This window comes from Temnothorax curvispinosus, unplaced genomic scaffold, assembly GCF_003070985.1.
Source record: "Temnothorax curvispinosus isolate PA1 unplaced genomic scaffold, ASM307098v1 QBEX01006035.1, whole genome shotgun sequence".
NCBI lineage: Eukaryota > Metazoa > Arthropoda > Insecta > Hymenoptera > Formicidae > Temnothorax > Temnothorax curvispinosus.
Window position 1 is genome coordinate 135221 of NW_020215815.1, and position 19660 is coordinate 154880.

The 19660-nt window shown below is 39.1% G+C and overlaps 2 protein-coding genes across 2 annotated transcripts in view; both read right to left on the minus strand.

Annotated features, from left to right (window-relative positions):
• Positions 1–6: 6 nt before the first annotated feature.
• Positions 7–19660, minus strand: part of LOC112455392 (harmonin-like) — a 76760-nt gene continuing 57106 nt past the window's right edge. Inside the window, exons 11-14 of the mRNA XM_025017291.1 lie at positions 14256–14483; positions 6172–6477; positions 5305–5383; positions 7–4758 (exon numbers count right to left, since the gene is read on the minus strand). Coding sequence (XP_024873059.1) covers positions 4616–4758; positions 5305–5383; positions 6172–6477; positions 14256–14483 — 756 coding nt within the window. The 3' untranslated portion in view covers positions 7–4615. The remainder of the gene's footprint in view (positions 4759–5304; positions 5384–6171; positions 6478–14255; positions 14484–19660) is intronic.
• On the minus strand, positions 7022–13219 carry LOC112455390. The gene has a single exon (XM_025017289.1). The coding sequence runs from the start codon at positions 12686–12688 to the stop codon at positions 11462–11464; it is 1227 nt and encodes a 408-aa protein (XP_024873057.1). The 5' UTR covers positions 12689–13219; the 3' UTR covers positions 7022–11461.

A 19660-nucleotide genomic window follows, 5' to 3' on the forward strand; every position in this document is an offset into this window, starting at 1 on the left:
ACACGATTTGGAACGCAGCTTAATCAGTGCGCGATCGAAATCATACATTTTCGCGGGCGTTGAAAATATCGTGCGTGTGAAAATAAATGACTAGTGAAGTAAAGAATTATGGCGCTCATTAATTAATCAATATTCAATTCAATGCTAATGTCTTTTCGATCTTTTCCTTCTACGTCACGCTGCTTTAATTATCCGTCGACATATCTTAAAAAATCTTCTATTAACTTTATTCTTTCGCGTTTTCGAATAAAATAAAAGTAGAATAGATCTGTATGATTATTAAGACTGCGCTATTACGATTCTTTTTAAGCGCTACCGAGTGTCTCGCGATTTGTTTCTCTCGGAAGGCGGGAAATGGATTGGGGTTGTGTGTCAGGTGTCTCACGCTTCCGGTTCTTCGTCCTTCTCGCATAACGTTTCCCCGATAGTTTTCGATTTTTTTTAAAAGCGATAAGGCATTGTTGGATATGTCAGCTGAGATCTTCGAAACGTTTCTGGGATTGCGGTAAACATCGAAAGCTTTACAAAAATATCTCATCTTATTTTTATCTGTTCAAGTTCCCTTGTAATATTTTCCCCCGTCGCTTTTCGAAATCCTTCGAGCTACCCCTTCGTCCTTTCTCGTCTTTCGAGTCTGACGATCCTTCGTCGAATCCGACGCGACGAATTTTCTCATTTCCTCCCGTTCGAGAGGAAACGAGAAGCGCAAACTCGCCTTCCTCGTTTGTCCCGTCAGCTCATCTCGCTCTTAGTCCCTTTCTTAATACTATTCCGATCTTTCTCTCACCGCGACATAGTGACTAAAGCGAGTTGCCATGCTCCCGTGCATGCTACAAAAGAATAGCGAAGAAAAGATTCAAATGTGCTCCGGGAAATCTTTCACAGTTTGTTGTTGTCTCCCTCCTTCTTGTCCCTCTTCTCCGACATGACGATGTCGATTGAAGCCGCCGTTGTCGTTGATGGATATGATTAAGCGCAAACTTTTTGGCACATTTGCTGAAATCTCAGGCAATTAAACCCTCGCGATACGATAGTCGTTTAAATAGACTTCTCCTTAACGATATCTACAAGAAAAAGTTTGTTGTACTTTTCGGTAGCAAGATTAAAAAACTTTTATTTTCAAAATAATGTCAAGCGATTAACTTAATTTAAACTTAAATTTTATTTTAAGCTTTATTATTAGAATTATTTCATGAGATGCGGAATATTAAATAGTTGAAACGATTTGTTTAGAACGCCAATCTATCGAAGCAACAATTCAAAAATGTTAAAATGTCGGTCGTGTTAACATTTGACGAGATAAAAATAGAATATTTTATACATTTATAAACAACATTCATGTATCATATCGGCGTGGGATTAATCGCTTGGATAATGTGATTAAGTGTCTTTCTTCGCTCGCTTGTGGCTCGATTTGGCATTCATACAAAAATTGCTCGCACGCGTATATTCTCTCTATCTATAGTTTTAACAGTTTTTCTTTTTTGTTTTAGTCGGCAAAATCGCGGACGATCGAGTCGTTTCTCCTCTCTCGGCAGATGCGTGATTAGCGTATTAAAATACTCGCGGTATGCTTGTCATTACGCACTACTCGATTCCTGCTCTATTTATCGCTTGCTATATGAAGATAATATTTAATAATTTCTATATCTTCATTTATTCGCATCTATTTGTCGGAATCATGCATATACGCAAGAATGGAATGCGACTAATCTGGAGTCTTATATTATTCGCAGAATGAATTTCCAGTAAACTTTCCCGACTCGAGGAAAAAAACATATCACGGTTTTCTTCGTATTATAATTAAAAATAGTTTGCAATGTTGCAAACGAAAATCAGCCTTCGTAGCAGCTAATTTTCTTCGACTTTACAGGTACAGTTAAATTAAATTTGTGTAAAAATCTGTGTGAAAATGTGGAAGGTACGTATCGAGATAAAGCACGATAATTCGAATAAGAAAGAGAAAATGTAAAAATTTATTTAATCAACAAGGCCGCCTTTTTCCTAGAGTCAGAGATTTTGTCGAAGGATCTTCCCGAGATCCTCCCGTTTACGCAGGATCCTCCGCGATTTTTTCCGTTGCTCGAACACAAACTCGACTCAGGCCCTTACTATGCGTACGCACTCTCTAAGCTTACAATTTCTCTTCGAAAATACCGCCCTCTTATTATTCTTTTATTTTATATATATTTCCTTCTTTTTATCTTTAAATTATTCCCCTTTCGGCGAGGCGCTTGACGCCCAGTTAGTTAGGTACAATTTGCAATTCCACTACGGTAATTTTTCATACCATAATACTTATATGTACATGTATAAATATGTGTACCATAGTGTGTACGTGAGTAATATACTTCTTTAAGCCTCAACAACGGTTTGCAACGTAACACGTCCCCATCGTCCCGATCTCGGTCAAGATCGTCGTTAATTCTGCCTCGATGACGATCTCATCGACGCACTTCGGCCATATTCGACAGTCAAAAAAATATTATCATTAATCCTACCTCGGGTCACGATACTTTTGTTACGCGCATGAGGGATTTCTCAAAAATTATATCTTTTTCTGTTTGATATTTATTAAATATCAATTCGATTTCTATGTATTCTAGGTCTTAACTTAATTTTTATCACAGACGTTATAGAGAATAAATCAAGAAAAATACTGACAATTTCTAGATTATATTAGTGCGAAAATCGATTCACTCTTGGCAGATTGGTATCTCTGTAGAGAGACAACGAAATGTTATTTTTTACTTGATTTTAAATTTCAGCGTGAAATGTAGTTACGTTAAAGTTAATTGGATTAAATTGGAAAAGTTACATGCAAGTGTTTGTTTTATGAGTATATCGCGCGCCCGAGGGGTCAAAATCTTCTAACACACAACTGACAACGCAATAAACGAACAACGCGTAACGTCCTAGCGACGTTCTAATCAACGGCTATCAACTACGTCAACGTTAATCTATACAGTATAACATTTAACAGACTATTAAGCGGTATTAGGCGCGATTTCGAGGACCAGCCGAACGACACCTAATCACTCGAATTAACGAGAATCTTGATCAACAGAACTGTACTCGAAAAGTAGAAGGAAGTTGTCTAGAATTAATTATATTAGTTATTCATAAAAATTCTCAAATTAAATAAGTATAATAACGAAAAAATCAGGACTGCGTTAAAAAATTCTAGAATATTTGAATACGTTTTTTTTTCTAGAAAAACAATTCTTTTATAACACAAATTTCACATCTACTTTATTTTATATGCGAATTTTATATTTATTTAATTTACATTATTTAATTTAATTTGTTCTGCATACCTCCCCGTATTATTTAATTTATTTTTCACTAAAAGTTGCGCGTTTACAATTTTCAGAAGCTCGCCAAGCTTCGCCTGAAAATAATGAGCTTTCGAACTCGCGTCCTTCTACCTTTCGGATACAAATATCATAACTCTCATAATTAATCAACGGCGCGATTAATCTCGGACTCGAGCCGACGCGACTTTACACCGTCGAGATACAGATTTCGCGCGAATATAATATCTGTGTCGAACGCGTGGGTGTAATGTCTGTGAGGTAATCGTTCACGCAACTACACCGTGTGAGCATGTTAAGTTCGCCCTCCCCTCGTTGCACTGCCTCGCGCATTCCGCCGAATTTATGCCCTCCCCCTGTCCCGAATATCGATCCCTTATCGATTAGTAGCTTTATTAAGTATACGTAAACGGCTTGCGTTAGTTAGTTTGGCACATTGCGCGATTCTGCCGTCCGTTTTCTCTCAAACAACCTTGAAGTAACCACCGATGTTAAAAAATAAAATATACGATTCTCTCTCTTTCTCTTTGCGCTTTATCTTCGGGGTCCTCCGAGGGATGATAGCTCTCGCATCTTGTTATCGAGCTCAACTTGGTTACGACAATCGCGCAATTAATTGGTAAACAGTTCTGCGTTTCGAGATTGGACGCGGCGTTGCCAGAAGCCATCATCCGAATGTACTGTCCCGGTGCTCTCGAAATATCGGCTATTTGCTTCCTATCGAACTGCGATCTGTTACAAGAGTATGTACAGCGGTATGTAATATATACAGTAAGGTAACTTCTTTACGGCAAGTCTCGTGCCGATTTCGCGGATTTCGCGCGCGAGGGGAGGAAAGTTTCGAGCGGATTTGCGACTCCAGCTATACTTCAGCACGAGAGTCCAGGAACTTTCAAGGATTCCTAGTCCCATGGTAACGTGGCCTTCCGAGGGGCCTAAATCTGGGTCTGGCAACGCCGGTCCGGAATCTCTTCGGCGTCCTCGCTTCTTCTCCATTTGAAGAGTGTAATCTTCGAGGTGTTGTTTCATCAGCGGTTGAAGTGAAGATCCCACCACCAGGGCCAGGTTAATCAATTAGCAGCTGACCGACAGCTCGGCCGTCCGAATCGAGAACTCGAAGGAGATCGTTAGATCCCTTCGAGGCTACTTCTAAAGCTGGATCTTCGGGAAATTTTGACGATCCGTTTGCAGCTTAATCTCGATCGGATTCAACGGCGGGGACGTTCGAGTTGGATTGCCGTTGACCGAGCTTTGGTCAGGTTGGGCTATGGTGGTTCCGGCTCGGAGGTGGGAGATTCCTGCTACGCCTCCAGGAAAATGAGCGCCGTCGGCTTCGGCTCCAAGTTGCTCTTCTTCGCTTCCACTACCAGGAACTCGATCTCGTTTCGGTCGCGGCGCGCGAATGACTCCGCGATCAGTCGCGCGACCTCTTGATGATGAAGTCCTGCAAGTAACGCAGAAATATAATCACTGCTCAGAGAATTGAATTTAGCGTTATTTCTAGGTTTATACGATTATTAATTGCTTAAAGCCAATTTTGTAAAACTTGCACAGTTTTTATTATTGCTTAATAGAATCGAATTTATCGTTGTTTAACATCTTTTATTACAAAATTGAATTTGTTTAATTCTGAAATATCTTGTTGCTGTTGCTCAAAATAAACTATTTTTTTAAATTTTACTAGACACTACAGACGCGCGCTTCGCGCGCGCTATTTAGCTTTAACATTATGCTATTACTATTACATTATTAACTCTTTGATACACACAACTGTCAAAATATACAATGACAGCTGCAAATGAAGTAAGCGCAGCAAGAGAACCAATCGGCATCGCGGAAAAACGACAACAATAAACTTCACATCTCCTTTTTAGAAGAGGAGAACTTCACAGTTCATAGAATCCGGTAAGAATAATAATAAAAACACTGCAATAAGATATTGTGTAAAATACCTTGAGAGATCTATTACATTTGACCTTGCTGGCATTACCTTCAACTTTTTGACCATCGACCTCGAGGATGAGCTGTCCGACTTCGAGGCCGCCAGCTTCGTAAGCTGCTCCGTTGTCCTGCAACGAATTACCGCATGTGTTAGTCACGTTTATAGCGTAATATTGTTTATGCCACCGTAAATGGTGCCGGCGATAAATTCGCCCGACGCATATTAATCGAGCGTTTCGGTGAAGGCGAGCTTCATTTAAGTTAAGTGCCCCCGGCGTCACAGTAATATAAAACATATATTTCGTCATAATTTCATTAAGAAGATGAAGAAAATATTAATTGGCGCTTATTAGTGCCCCCATTCTGCGCATAATTATTTATATAAGTTGCCAGAGAAAGAGAAAGAGATTTGTATATTCAATTTCAAGAAAATATATATTTTTTAAATAAAATATAATATTTCTGGATAATATTACGTCTCAAATTAATGAGCTTGAAATAAACTAAACAATAAGAACATATTATTAATTTGCATAGACAATTATGCTCAAAATATTATTAGCTCAATACTTTATTTGTTGCTCAATAATTTTTTTTAACTATAACTTTTGTCTAACTTTCTTCTAATTTGTCTTTAGCCTTACTTTAATTTTCTTCTATCCCAACAATCTGTGACTTTACTCTAATCTCCGTTTGATACACACTCTCTATTTGTATTCTTTCTCTAAATCAACGTTCTCCAACTTTTCTAGTTTTCCCTCTAATCTAATCTTCTTTCTTAATTCTATTTTGACTTTTAATCCAACATCTCTCGGATTTGCTTCAATTTCCTCTCTAATCCAACATTTGCCAGCCTTGATCTAATTTAACCTCCCGCGTTAGCCAGGTAGTATTTGCTCTTCGGCGAAGTACTCACGTGTATGTTGATGATCCGGGGCAGTGGATGCTTGGTGTTGGCGCCGCCCTCGATGGCGATGCCCAGAATCGACTTGGTCTTTTTCACGGTGATTCGCAGATTACCCTGATGATCGGGCACCACCAAGGCGCCGTCCTCCTCCCGTCGCTCCGACATCTCGCTGCGGGTCAGCCGCTGCACGCTGTGATGCCTTCGCGGCGGACCCCCCGCGGGCCCACCCACGGCGGATCCGCTGCTGGAACCACCCTCTTCCAGCAGCTGCGCTTCCTGCATGTCGAAGCTCCGCGAAAGCTTGTGCGCGAGCTCCTGGAATGGGCACAACTTGCATTCGAACGACGGTAGTTGAGCGTCAGGCCTTTTCTCCGGCCATTTCGCCGGATACGCGCCAGCAACCAGAAATCACTCGATTGAGCTTTTATCATATTTGCATCATCACGTTTCAAAGTAAAACTATATGATAAATATATTAAGCAGATATAAAATCTTTAATCATGTATGTACGTATTGCAAAATCTCTAAAAAAGTTCTCGATTTTCTTTCTTTTACACGATAATTTTAAATAAATATGATAAATAACATTATAAAAGTTTATTGTATCTGGATTCCCGAATTGTGTAGAAGTTATTAAATTATTTTAAGTTTAATATTCAAATAAAAGTAAACTGTGACTATAATAAGTTGCAATAAATTTTCAAGTTTTGTCCGAATTATAAAATTATAAATTTTTTAATTGTTTCAAATTACAATAATAATATATTATAATATTACAAAATTATATTAAGTTTATTTAACTATTTTTATAATAAATATTTTAATAATAAAATTTTAATTCTATATGTGAAGAAAAGAGCGCGATGATATTCGCGTCTTTTCACCGTTTAATAAATTAATTTAGTTGCTGTCGCGTATCCGAAATATCATCTCGATGCACACACACACACACACACACACACACACACACACACACACACACACATACACACACACATATGACGACAGTACATAAGAGCTAAAAAGGCTTGTGCTAGCATATCCGCGTGCACGCTGCAGTGGAAGAGCGTTCTGGTAATCTTCACGCAGCTTCCGATACGAAATCGATAAATGTCACAAGATATCTGCAATCGCAGTAATTTTCGAGCTCTCGTAATATTGAGACGCATTTCTACGCGGGACATTAATTCCGACGTAAAATGCGAAAGTATACTGATTGGAAGCTGATAGAGAAAAGTATATTTGAAATGAATGCATATATAATATTAATATATATCTCTTTTTTTGAAATACATTATATCTATCCTTTCGATGCTTTCTCATCTCGCATGCCTTATCTAGCGTGCTAAAAATTAAATGGGATTAATAGCGAAGAAATGGAATAATATATAATACCTTAATTACGATAACAAAAATATCTGTTTTTTGTCATTTTAACTTTAATAGTAAATCTTTAATGACAAAGAAAGTATTTAGAAGTTATTTCAATGTAGGGAGATATTTCATCAATAATAATTAGGCAACTTGTACCCTCCTGATTTTAATTTCATTAGAAAAGACTTAATTATTGAAAAGTGGAGAGATATTTCGGTAATGAAGTAACAATAAAACTCTTCAGCTTTCGCGTTTTTCTTGCATTCGATTCGACTTCGTTGTTCCATTCCGCTTTTCCTTGCGTGCAATATTACATCACCTGTGTGCATGTACGTGAATTATATGTGCTGAGAGAGACGCGAGCATATATAATGTACACATACGTGGAAGTACACCTATAGATGTCGATATGTATACAATATATACGTATAGATCACAAGAATATATATATCAAAAAATTGAGTCAACATGCTTGCTGATGGCAGGCTGGTAGCAATCGAGTGTTGGTGGTGCTCGGAGAGAGAAAGAGAGAAAGAGAGAGTGGTTGTGGTGTGGTGGCGGTGGTGTTGTCGTTATCACAACTAATTGCCGCTATATTTGTTGCCGTCGGCGCCGATTTCGGTGCCAACCGGCTTGCCGTCGTTCGAGTGCGCAGCAAGAAAGCGGCACATCGATAGCAAAGACGTTTCCAATCGTCATAACGACGATATTGACCAACTAAAAAATTGTGCAATTTATTTGTACAGCTAATTCTGACAATACTAACGACGCCGCTAAACACAGTTATCGGGTCTTTCCTATCGCGTCACCGGTTCAAATATTGTTCCGAAAAAAATATACGTAATAATAGAAAATATATTGTCATCAAAATGTAAAGGATATATAGAAAATATGTAAAATAAACTATAGGTATATTATTAGATTGATAGAAAAGTATTTAGAGCATGCTAGGAAGTAATGGAAAAGACCCCGATTATCTTCTTTGAGCTATTCACTTGTTTCAACTAACATTTGACATTCATGCAGTTGAGGAGACAATAGTCGAGATACTCGTTTCGAAAATTACTATGCTATATCGCTCATATAAACAATAGATAAGATCCTCAAATTACATACAGAAGGTATGTACTAGTATAGGTATACTAATCTTCTACTCAATTAAACTTGAATTTGTGCTATAGGAAAATTATTTATTGAACTGTAATTAATTAAATCAATTACGTTAAATTACGCATACGCTAATTTATCACGGTTTTATTGGTGATCAAAATAGATACACTAAATTCTAGTCTAACTGAAATTATTCTAATCGCTTAATCGATCTACTAAAAGTAATTATTTTTTGGCACTTCTTATCAGTCACTTTTAAATTGTCGAGTTCACGGCCGGAAGGCGCGAAGATCGAGTTAATTAAATCGCGGTTTGTTTTCTTTTAAGAGAAACGTAAAGCGAGAATAGTGAAAGTGTGTCCTCGCGATGCGTAGCGAGATACGCGGATACACGCACGTGACCACGCATATGCACGCACGCACGCACGCATGTCGGGACAATGAGTCTTGCTCTTCCCACGCGTTCGATTTTTCGTTTGAACGAAAGTTTCTCTTTCTGCTTGGCGCATCCACTCACGATTTTCGAGTTTATACAAGAATTTATTATTTTACGTCAAGTTTGCGCACATAAAAATAAATCTTTAATCAGATAAGATTTCTCACCGGACGGATTTGGATAAAACCAACTTTCTACCGAATTTTGAGACAATAATTTCTTCTTCTCGAATTTAATCGATTTTTTTCGCGAATGTATTTCGTAAAAACCGCATTTATTAACCGCTGGAGGATTTAATATCGTCATTTATTATTAAGCTCAATCATTTAAGTAATTAAAACGGTTAAACTGAAAGATCGTATCTCGTGGGGCTTCTGTTTTGCTAAATTAATTCTGGTTCTTATGTAGTTAGTAAAGTAATGGTGCATGCCAAGACATCTATGTGAATATATTTAACGGCATATACATCCCCGTGCCCGTATATACGTGTATATATAGAATGTCTCACCCAATCAAGTTTCAATTAGAAATTAACTCCGCGACGAAGTTAAAGACAACTGTTCGTTCAACGAAGATTTCGCAATAAGGAGAGATTATTCCGCATCGCAACTCATTCTCGCCAGTAATTAATTGTTTCGTAAAATTTTCATTAAAAAGAAACAAGAATTAAAGAAGCACAGAAGATGTAAATCTCTACTTTATAAAAGAAATATTATATTGTTTTTTTATTTTCCTGAAATGCCAATTGGCGCTTACCTTGTTTTACAATTTATTTCTTTTCTAACATTTAATTCTATCATCTGCGTTTGAATTTTTCATTGAAATTCTCAACGAGCGAAAAGCTGACCAGATTCCTTTAAACCTCCAATTCAACATGAGAAAGATGAGACGCTCTGTGTATATACGTATAATTATAAAATACTGATCGTGCTAGAATGTAAGGATAAATCGTAAAAAAGTAGCATGTGCAAGACATCTAAGATAAAAAACATGTATACAACACCTAACGCTATGTCGACTAAACTCGCTAGCTCTAGGAGCACAAGGATACTTGATCGTATGGTTGTGAGACAGAGAGAGAGAGAGAGTGAGAAATCTAATTAGGAAGAGAACTCATGCCGAAGGGAGCAGACGTTTCCGGTGGCTCTCGAATCGCACCGTCGCGTAATTTCCGCCGCGCCGCGTTTACCTTTGCTGTGTTTATCGTTTTTACCGTGCCGTTTATCCTATCGCGAACCATTTTCGCCGTGACCTTTCGCATTTCAACATGAAAATTATTCATAAGGGAAATTAAATAAATTATTCCGAAAATCTCTTTCGTTTATCGTACGCGCAACTGGAGCGATTAATTGCCAGTTAATCGTTATTTTATCCGTTAAACTCTTGCTAGTTTATCACGGATTTTTTTTTACGATGCTATTTTTTTGTGTAAACGTGACCCGGATATTTCAAACGCCATCGACGTAACCTCGCCGGAAGTATACGATGCCTCGTTGTTTCAGTATAATACGATTTTTATTACGAGAGACTTTATTGCCGCAGTGCAGTCCTCTTTTCTCAATTATTTTCTCTTTTGCCTTGCCAATTATATTTTGCTATAACTTACAATTTGATTGTAGTACGACTGTTCGTGCGGAAAGAGAAGCTCGTAATTTTGCTGAGAGTTGTAAGTAGCTTGATTATTTTACACGAAGTAAATTTCGTTCCATTTAAACATATAACAGTAAGTAGGGGAGACCGGGGCTCGTTGGCACCGTTTTCACAATTTCGGCATTTGAGATTTTATACAACTAATTATCATGATTAAACAGTACTAATACGATAGAGAGAATCTTTCTCTACATTTTCATACCAGAAACGCTCCTGTATACTGTATAGTTTCTTTGTAATAAGTAAAATACGAACATGCTGAATTGTAGGCAACTTGCCCCGATAGCAGGAGCAAAAGTCCATGTTAAATTAATGAAAACGTAATACTAATAGAAAACGTAATAGAAACACAAAACGGGAAACAGATGTGTACTTTTTGATAAAGATTGTATTTTTTAAAGTTACTTTGTAATGATCGAGTACCAAAATGCTGTTGCAGAAAAACAATTGTAAATTATTTTAGATGTAGCTTTCTTCAACATAAAAATATTAATATAAATATATATCTAGCTTCTATCAGCATTGTAGGTACCAAATCACATGCTCAATCAGGTATCACGCGCGCGACAACAAGTCAAGCTAAGTGTGTCTTGATATGAGCCAACATACCCCATTCTTACATACGTTTTATTTTAGTCAATTTATTACAATAAATTACTGTTGTTAGTCAAAATAACATGTCGTATAGTAACAGGAACTTTTCTTTTAACTAATGATACGTCACTTTGATTTACTTCTCAAGCTGAAGAACATTAATTGACGCGTTTAATACGTCTAGTGTTTCGCTTATATAATTAATTGAAGTGTACTCATTATCAAAAATCGGTAATGCATCACAGACTGGTAATCTTGATAGCGCGTCGCACTTTCCGTTCTCCTTTGATTTTACATAATAACCTTTAATAATCCCCTCGTGTTCTAGTTTTACTTTACCGTAGGCGTTGAATGACTTATTTAGTTTTTCAATTTTTAAATTCGGAAAAAGTCTTTCTTTCGTTACTTTCGATATTGCAGCAACGTACGCGCCGGTATCTATCTCCATTATTACGTCTACATCGTTTATCTTTACGTTTACCGTTATTGGTCCTGCCGCAATATTATCCCCTGTAATGTCTACGTTGGCAGCTTCTGTGGTGCTGCCGCTATTCTCGATTACTAGGAAGTCACTTGTGTAGCCGTCCTCCTCCGGGTCGAGTGGCTCGTCCTTCGTTTCCATCTGCTGCACGCTGCCTTGCCCCTCCCGGCAATCCATCTCGATATGCCCCCGTTTTTTGCATCGGGTACACGTTTTGTATCGATACCGCGCGAAATGATTCGGCCATCCGCAACAATAGCATGTCCCCATCGGTACCGTCGGCTGCTGCTTGTTTGGTGATCTCCATCTCTGCCATTCCTTGATTAAGTGCACCTCCGAGTTTAACGTTGCCGATGGCTGTAGTTTGTCGGTTGACGTCGCAATTTTCTTCGCCGCTTCCGCCGCTACAGCCAGTTTATAGGCGCTGTCATATGTCAAGTTCTCCTCTCGGAAAAGTATGGCCTTTATTGCATGATCTCGCAATCCGCAGACCAATTGATCGCGCATTGCTAGGTTGATGTCCGCAAAGTTGCAATGCGTTGCCAAGCTTTTCAGCCTTGCGATGAACTCCGCAATTGTCTCTGTTGTCGTCTGCTGCGCTTGGTGGAATTTACATCTCTCCATCACTTCGGAGGGTTTTTGGCACAAGTGATCTTTTACTAATTTCACCAACTCGTCAAACGCTTTGTCTTTCGGTTTTTGAGGCGCGCACAAATCTCTCACTAATTTATACGTTTCCGGGCTTATCTTAGTGAGTAATACTGCTACTCGTTTTTCATCCTTTATGTCCTTGGCCACAAAATATAACTCCAGTCTTTCGGTGTATAATTCCCAATCGTCTTCTCCGATGTGGAATTTTAATTTTCCCTTTGTTTCCGTCATTTCGTGGATACTCTTCGGCACTGTGTTTACAATCGGCCGCTCGAATCCTGTATCTATCCTTGGTTTCCTCGCGTTTGCTGTCGCCTGGCTCACTATCCTTATAGCAACACACGCGTCACTGCTTCTTTGCGTGATCTTAGCTTTGATGTGATTTGATGCGACTTTCGTAATGTATCGATACTATCTGTTTCGTGAATAACTGACAGTACACCTCTGCGGCTAATCGAGTTTACTCCGAATGTATCAATACAAGTGAACGCTACGCCGGTCTTCGCCTGAGTGAGTCCTCGCTCACGACGTCTCGCTCGGCACACGCATGTACGCAGACATACCTTTGCCACGCGCTACGATTTTGACCCTATATCACATCATATAAGAAATATTTTATAACTTTTCCATTTTTTGTTATAAATACATAAACGGAACGCATTGCCAACTTGCTTCTTGTGCCAACGAGCCCCGGTCTCCCCTAACCGTAAAAGTAAGTTTTTTTTTAGTTTATTTTTTTAGCATCAGAACTTATGAATTATCGTAAAGTTAAATTTATGAATTAACAATAAAGGTGAATTTTTAGAAATATTAGAGAAAAAAAATTTATGTGAATTTTTGTATATATAAAAATAAAGTATAGATTAAGACTTGCAAGTAGCAAAATAGATATCGTGGTTAATGCTTAATTTATTAGATGCTGTCTTTTATTTAATAAAATATAATTTTTTTTACAAAGAAACAAATTATTTACAAATAATTTATAATGATAATTATCACCTTCCTTATCCGTTATGATGTCACACGGTGTGAATACGTTTAGCAACTGAGATGATGAACTCGATTACGATTTCGCGTTGCATTGTAACTTTTTACGGAGATGCTATCGAGATTTCCGGCGAGATCCGAATGGAGTTCTCCATGTTTTCTCGCTCCGACACGAAAATCGTTGCTCATTGCTGATTGCACCTACTCCCTTTCAATGGAGACATACTCGATTATCAAATATCGCGCATTCACGTCCTAATCTTCCCACAAGGGCGCCCATAAAAGACAGATCGTATAAACTAATTCTCAAAAATTTTTTAAGCACGAAATTGAACATTAAAATCGAGATTAAACATTTAAATTGAAGCCAGGAAATTAAATCAAAAGTTAAAAGTAAAAGAAATAAAAATTAAAAATTATAATAACATTAAAGAAACAGAGCATTAAAACGAGTAAAATCTTAATTTAAAGATTAAGAAATAATTATAGATAACTAAGGCTGCGTTTCGATTATTTACTGTCAGTGCTGAAAATAGAAGTAAAATAGAATGTACATAAAAGAGAAAGAAGTATCTTCCAAACTCGATTTTCGATCAAAACTTTACAGATGTCTTTCTACGGACGCCCTTGTGAAATCTCTCACCTTTTCGCGAGTCAGCGCAAGGTGTCGGATGAGAGGGAATAAAATCGAGAGAGGTAAAAATGAAAGAAGAGGAAAGAAAAAGAAAACATAAGAGATAAAAGAAATCGTGCGTATTCAAGAGAAAAAGTGAAAATAGATTGCGTTTTTTCGCTGAATGGGAAAACTTACGAGGGGCCTGGCGCCCCAGTACCAGGATTTGACGCGTTGCGTTAGTCCACCGAGCAGGTGGGACCTCCAACCACCGAAACCTCCACCACCTCCTCCACTCTCCGAGCCCCTCTCCTCCTTGCTCTCGAGCTCGTCATCCTCCTCCAAATCGCGATTCCTCTCGCCGGCGCCCCGTCTCCCGTTACCGATCATCTCGGCGTCGCTACCCTCGCAACCCCCATCGCTCTCCTGCGTCGCGACGTCCGCGTATAACACAACCGGAAATACCTTATGTTAGCGCCCGTCCGCCCCTTATACTGCTAATTTATGCACGCGAATATTGCGGAGGACGGTGTGAATCAATATGATCGGTGCGATTACGTTGAATTAAGATAAGTGAGTGGGAGTGTGTGTGAGAAAGATTTATAGTACGTGTGTAGTTTAGAGATCGAAATTACCCTCATATAGAAGAAAAAAGTTGTCTTTGTTTTAATGTCTACAATGTCATTTATAGATTTTTAGGAGTAATCATTATTAATTAAATCTAATAAAATTACATTTTATCTTTTCATCTCTTTTTTTCTTTCCAAGTAGCAGAGCGACGTTAAAAGATATAGTGACGTTGTCTTTTAACGTCATTATGTCGAGTTTTCTTTGTTTATCAGCACAAAAATGTATTGATTGAAATAGATTGGAAGGTTGGTCTGTTTCTCTTTCGAGTCGCCCGTACGGTACCTTTGTAACTCTTTAATGAGATTAATTGTATCGTATACTCTTTTGCCCGCCGAAATTACGTAGTTGAGTAATGAACTCAATCAAGCTCATCAAGGAAGTACAAAGGAACTACACTCTTGCGTATCTCATATACGTATAGTTAGCTTTATTCACTTTACCCTTAGTTGTGCCTGACTGTTGAGCTAATTTCCTGTCTAAAAACCAATCTTTGCTGGTTTTCTCGTTTCCCTTATCTTCCTCGGGCAGCCACAGTAATTCTTCGCAAACGTAATAATTCTTCGCAATTTCTCACAACAATTTCCACAACGTTCTTTAATATCTCTATTATATTTGTGTATTTTATTCTTCTTATTTGTATGCCACACTGAAAGAAATTTAAATGACAACAAAATTTGATTTGCTGCGAGAGCAAACTTTTTGCTATTGCTAACAAAAGGTTTGTTACTATTGCTAAATTAATTAGCTCTCGCAGCAAACCAAGTGTTTGCTGTCACTATACTGACAAGTAATTTACTAATGCAGCAAAAAATTTCTCTCAGTGCATATAAGATGATATTTGCAATAAAGCACCTGCTCCTAGTTAACAAGATTTTCTTTGTCGCACTAAATAAAACAAGCTACTCACGTCGGCACACCGGTCTCTCGATAGAATCACGATCATGCGAGAAATACGATACTTAGAAAGTGCGATACAGCAACCGGACGGTCTCTTTGTAAAGCGATCGCGGGACCTACATGATCGACGCGCTCGCGTTTATGATCGTTTTGTGCGGGGACGCGTAACGGCGCGCAGGTGGGTCCGATTGTTGCCGTCTTAACTGGAGCACGTCCCCCTAGCTACGAAGGATCGTATGAAACCAGTTATATAAATTGTTCGAGGATCGTTTCATAGTGCGCCTTACACCCAGACTGTAATTTTCTCAAAAAGAACCACAGCTCTCTGGCAAAGAGAGAGATTGGGACAGGAAAGAAAGTAAGAACCTAAAATCTACCTGCTTGTACCTCAGCAATTTTAGATATTGCAATTTGAAAATTTCGTATTGTACAAATTTTATTTTTAATAATTATTTTAGTTTTTGTATTATATAAATAATTTTATGATACAAATATCATATTTGTATCGCATAGGTCATTTTCTTTTTCACGAGAAAAAGAATTATATCAATCTTTTCGTATGCATAAAAAACATATGAAAAAAGAAAATCATTGATCAGTGAAAGATCAATAATATATATTTAAAGTTAAGAGAGATGTGATTATACAATCAATTCCAGAGATAAGTCAATTAATAACTGCTTCTTGATCTTACGTCAGATTTAAATTGTTGCCTTTTATTTTGGCTATTAAAACGGTAGACACGAAACCATCAGCGTGGCGTGCAAAAGTAGTTCAGCATTTTGAGAATTAATATCTTAACCGTCGTTGAACCTTCGCCGACTTCAGCCGGCAACTTCGTTCTAAATTCAAATCACGTATTTTCGTGGTCACCCAGTAACCTTAGAGTCAGCAGCAGAAAATAATAATCATCACCGGTTATTAATGGGACCGCCGCGCCGGCCGCCGTCGCCGGAGAAAGTTTCGGGCGCGACGTTCCGTTATGTACGCGGAACGAGAATCACGTAGAACAAACGCCATGTCTCGGGTGGGCCCCGAACTGGGGCTCCCGAGAAGGAAGACCGGTGTTTTACGATTTCACGATGTAGGTCAATTGTCGCGGCGTTCAATGATACCGCGGTCGATCGGAGTCGCCGAGAGGTTTCGTTCCTGGAAAAGTCGGAGTAGCCGAACAGGAACCGGTCGTTCCTGTTCTTCTTGTCTGGGAATCGCGGAACACGATATTCCTCTGTTAGTCGTGACATTTATCAAAGAAGCGCAACGTCGCAAGAAGCATTGTCGCTCGCCGTTTAATAGCGTCTTAATTTAGCGCACCGCTATAACTAGTAAGAAACGTGTAATATAAGACGCTAATAAGATCGCAGCGTAAAATTGAAGCCGTCATTAAATTAATTTATTTCTTTTGTTTTTAATTTCTGCTGGCCTTGATTTAACGGACAAGATTTAGAATTTTCTGTTATAAATATAAACATTGTAAAGAATTACGAGAAAACGAAGAATAGAATAATCTTTTAAAATAACATTTCATGCGCTTAATGCAATTATCTTGGAAGCGAAAATTTTCGCGGGGGTGACGATAATCTGTGCTTTCAAGATAATTGCATTAAAAATAAATTAAATCAGTCCTTTTATTACCTAAATGTCTACTGACCCTGATTTGACAGATGAGACTTGGGATTTGTCGATATAAATAAAATGTACGATTATAAGAATATAAAACGTATAAATCTTTTAAAGTAACACTTCAAATGCAATTATCTTGCAAGCGAATATTATCGGAGGTTGATCAGACTTGGGGAATTGATTTTTCGATATAAATAAAATATGTGGATAATTGAGAATCATTCATTAAAATAAATATTGTATTAAAATTTTCGAATCGCGCATCGGCCGCGCCTGACTCGCCGTCGTCTGTAGATCCGACTGGCGAGTGAACTCATGGATCACGTCGATCTTCATGCGTAGGTGTCACTCACGAACTGGTTTGAAGAGTGGCGCAATACGTGCGGGGGTTCAACGAACTCCTAACGTTCGTATTATATTGTCGCGTTACAATTTTTCGTATTAATGCATCGCATTGAATTCTATTCTCGAACGCCACGAACGCGTGACGTCCACTCAAATTAATTCCAAAGATCAAGACGCAGAGGATACACGATCAGAAAATTGTCGTATCCTTGTAAACAGTTAGAATCCTGTATCAACATGTCACACTACATGTGTCTAGCCTTGTACTATTAATAGATTATACTTTCGCGTTGAATTCCAAAGATCAAAGCGTATCGTTATACGGAACCAGGGAATGCATGTAATTTCTGCCGCTTATTCGTAATTACTGCTGTTCACATTCCCGGCACACCCGGTATAAAACATTAAAAAAACGTCGCGTCACGCGATCCACCTCGTTATATCATCAGCCGCGATGCGCATGCATATCACGATGCACATTCTCTCGTATCGCCGCATCTTCCCTTCTCGCGCGCGCACAATGGACCCCCCGCTCCGGATTTTTTCCTCTTTTGAATCTCTCGCTCTCGTAATCGCGATCGAGCGAGATGATACGATCCGCAGCCGCCACAGGGTCGCTTCAATACGGCCCTGTTATCAGACTCTCGATAGCGCGGCGACGGAGAGCCCCGAAGAGAGTGTGCTGCACCTGGGAGGACTGCACATATGTAACCTGCATCCGCGATGCCAGAGCTCGCTAATCTGGCAACGTTGTGTAGGAGCCGGTCTTACGGGCGTAGCTGCGATTTTTGGGCCCGAAAGCGAAGTCTCCGCCGGAGTCTCGCCAGTCTCTTCGAGATCGTTTATCCTCCGACCGTCGTCGCGTCGCATCTTCGTAAGGAAGAAAAATGTCGTAACGCTCCAGACACCGTGACGCGCGGAACCTTTAACGGAATCGGAGCCTTCTCCGGGCTCCGGAAAGTGGTTGCTTTCAGTCGCCGTGTTCCGTTGTCGTACGTTCCTGATTTTCTCTCACCTGTTACCTGTCCCGTACCCTCTCCCCTTCCTCACTCACCTTCCATGTGATCCTCTGTTACTCGTCCGCTTCGCGCCGTAGTTTCTCCTGTGCTCTTTGGTTCCCTACTTTTATTTGTTGTTCTCATTCTCCCTCTCTCTTTCTTCCACCATCAGTTCCCTCCGCGTTTCTCTCTCCCTCCTTCTTTCTCTTTCTTCGGGGGCTGACTCACTCTCTCGATCAGGTAAACGTAAACCTGGCGCTGGCTGGCCGCCACTTCATGTCCGATTCCTGAATCAGTCGCGCAGGCACCAGCGAATCGAACGCTCCTCTCGATCGCGTTGCTCTCTCCTCGACAGTCACGATCCTTATCGCCGATCCTGCAGTAGTTCAGAAACTACGAGAAGATCTTTGTGGACCTTGATCATTCGGAGCACTCTGTTAGCCACTCAACAGGTATTTACCAGAGTCAGACTTTAGAAAGTTCGGTCTTTTATCGCGAGCTCTTACTTGCTCGAAAATATTTCAATATTTAAACAAGCGACGTCTAAATATTTCTAAACCCTCTAAATATTTACTTCACGGTTTCCGAACATTTCTTTCTCATGTCCACGTGTCGATGTTTCAAACTTTCTCGAAGTTACTAACCTTTTTTTTATAAATATTTATTAAACGAATATTTATATTTATCGATAACTTCGCGATCAATTTGCTGCACGTTTTGCTACGGAGATTTTGTATTTTGCAAATCTTTTTCTCATAACGAGATCACGTTATACGACACGTTACGGAACACGACATGTAAAATATTCCACGTACAGGGAAGTGTGTGGGCTAAACGATTGACATTCCTTACGTTACATATGCGATGATGTAAATCGCAGTTCCGCCTTTGCTGACTTTACTCGGCCTTCGAAATCGCGAATGAACCGTTGTCAACCGCGCGGATTTTTTTTTCGGGGGCGAAACGTGGCTCGCTTGCGGTAAAGTGCGACGTGTTTAAGTAATACATTTCGAGAAGTGGGACGAGTATACAGTGATAATTGTCAAGCTATAAGAACCGGGCAAGTCAAGTTTTTTTTTCGGTAGATTGGTTGATTTACTACTTAGTGCT

What these genes read in the sequence shown, in the direction of transcription:
- LOC112455390 (XM_025017289.1), bottom strand. Translation starts at nt 12,688, where the DNA reads ATGACGGAAACAAAGGGAAAATTAAAATTCCACATCGGAGAAGACGAT.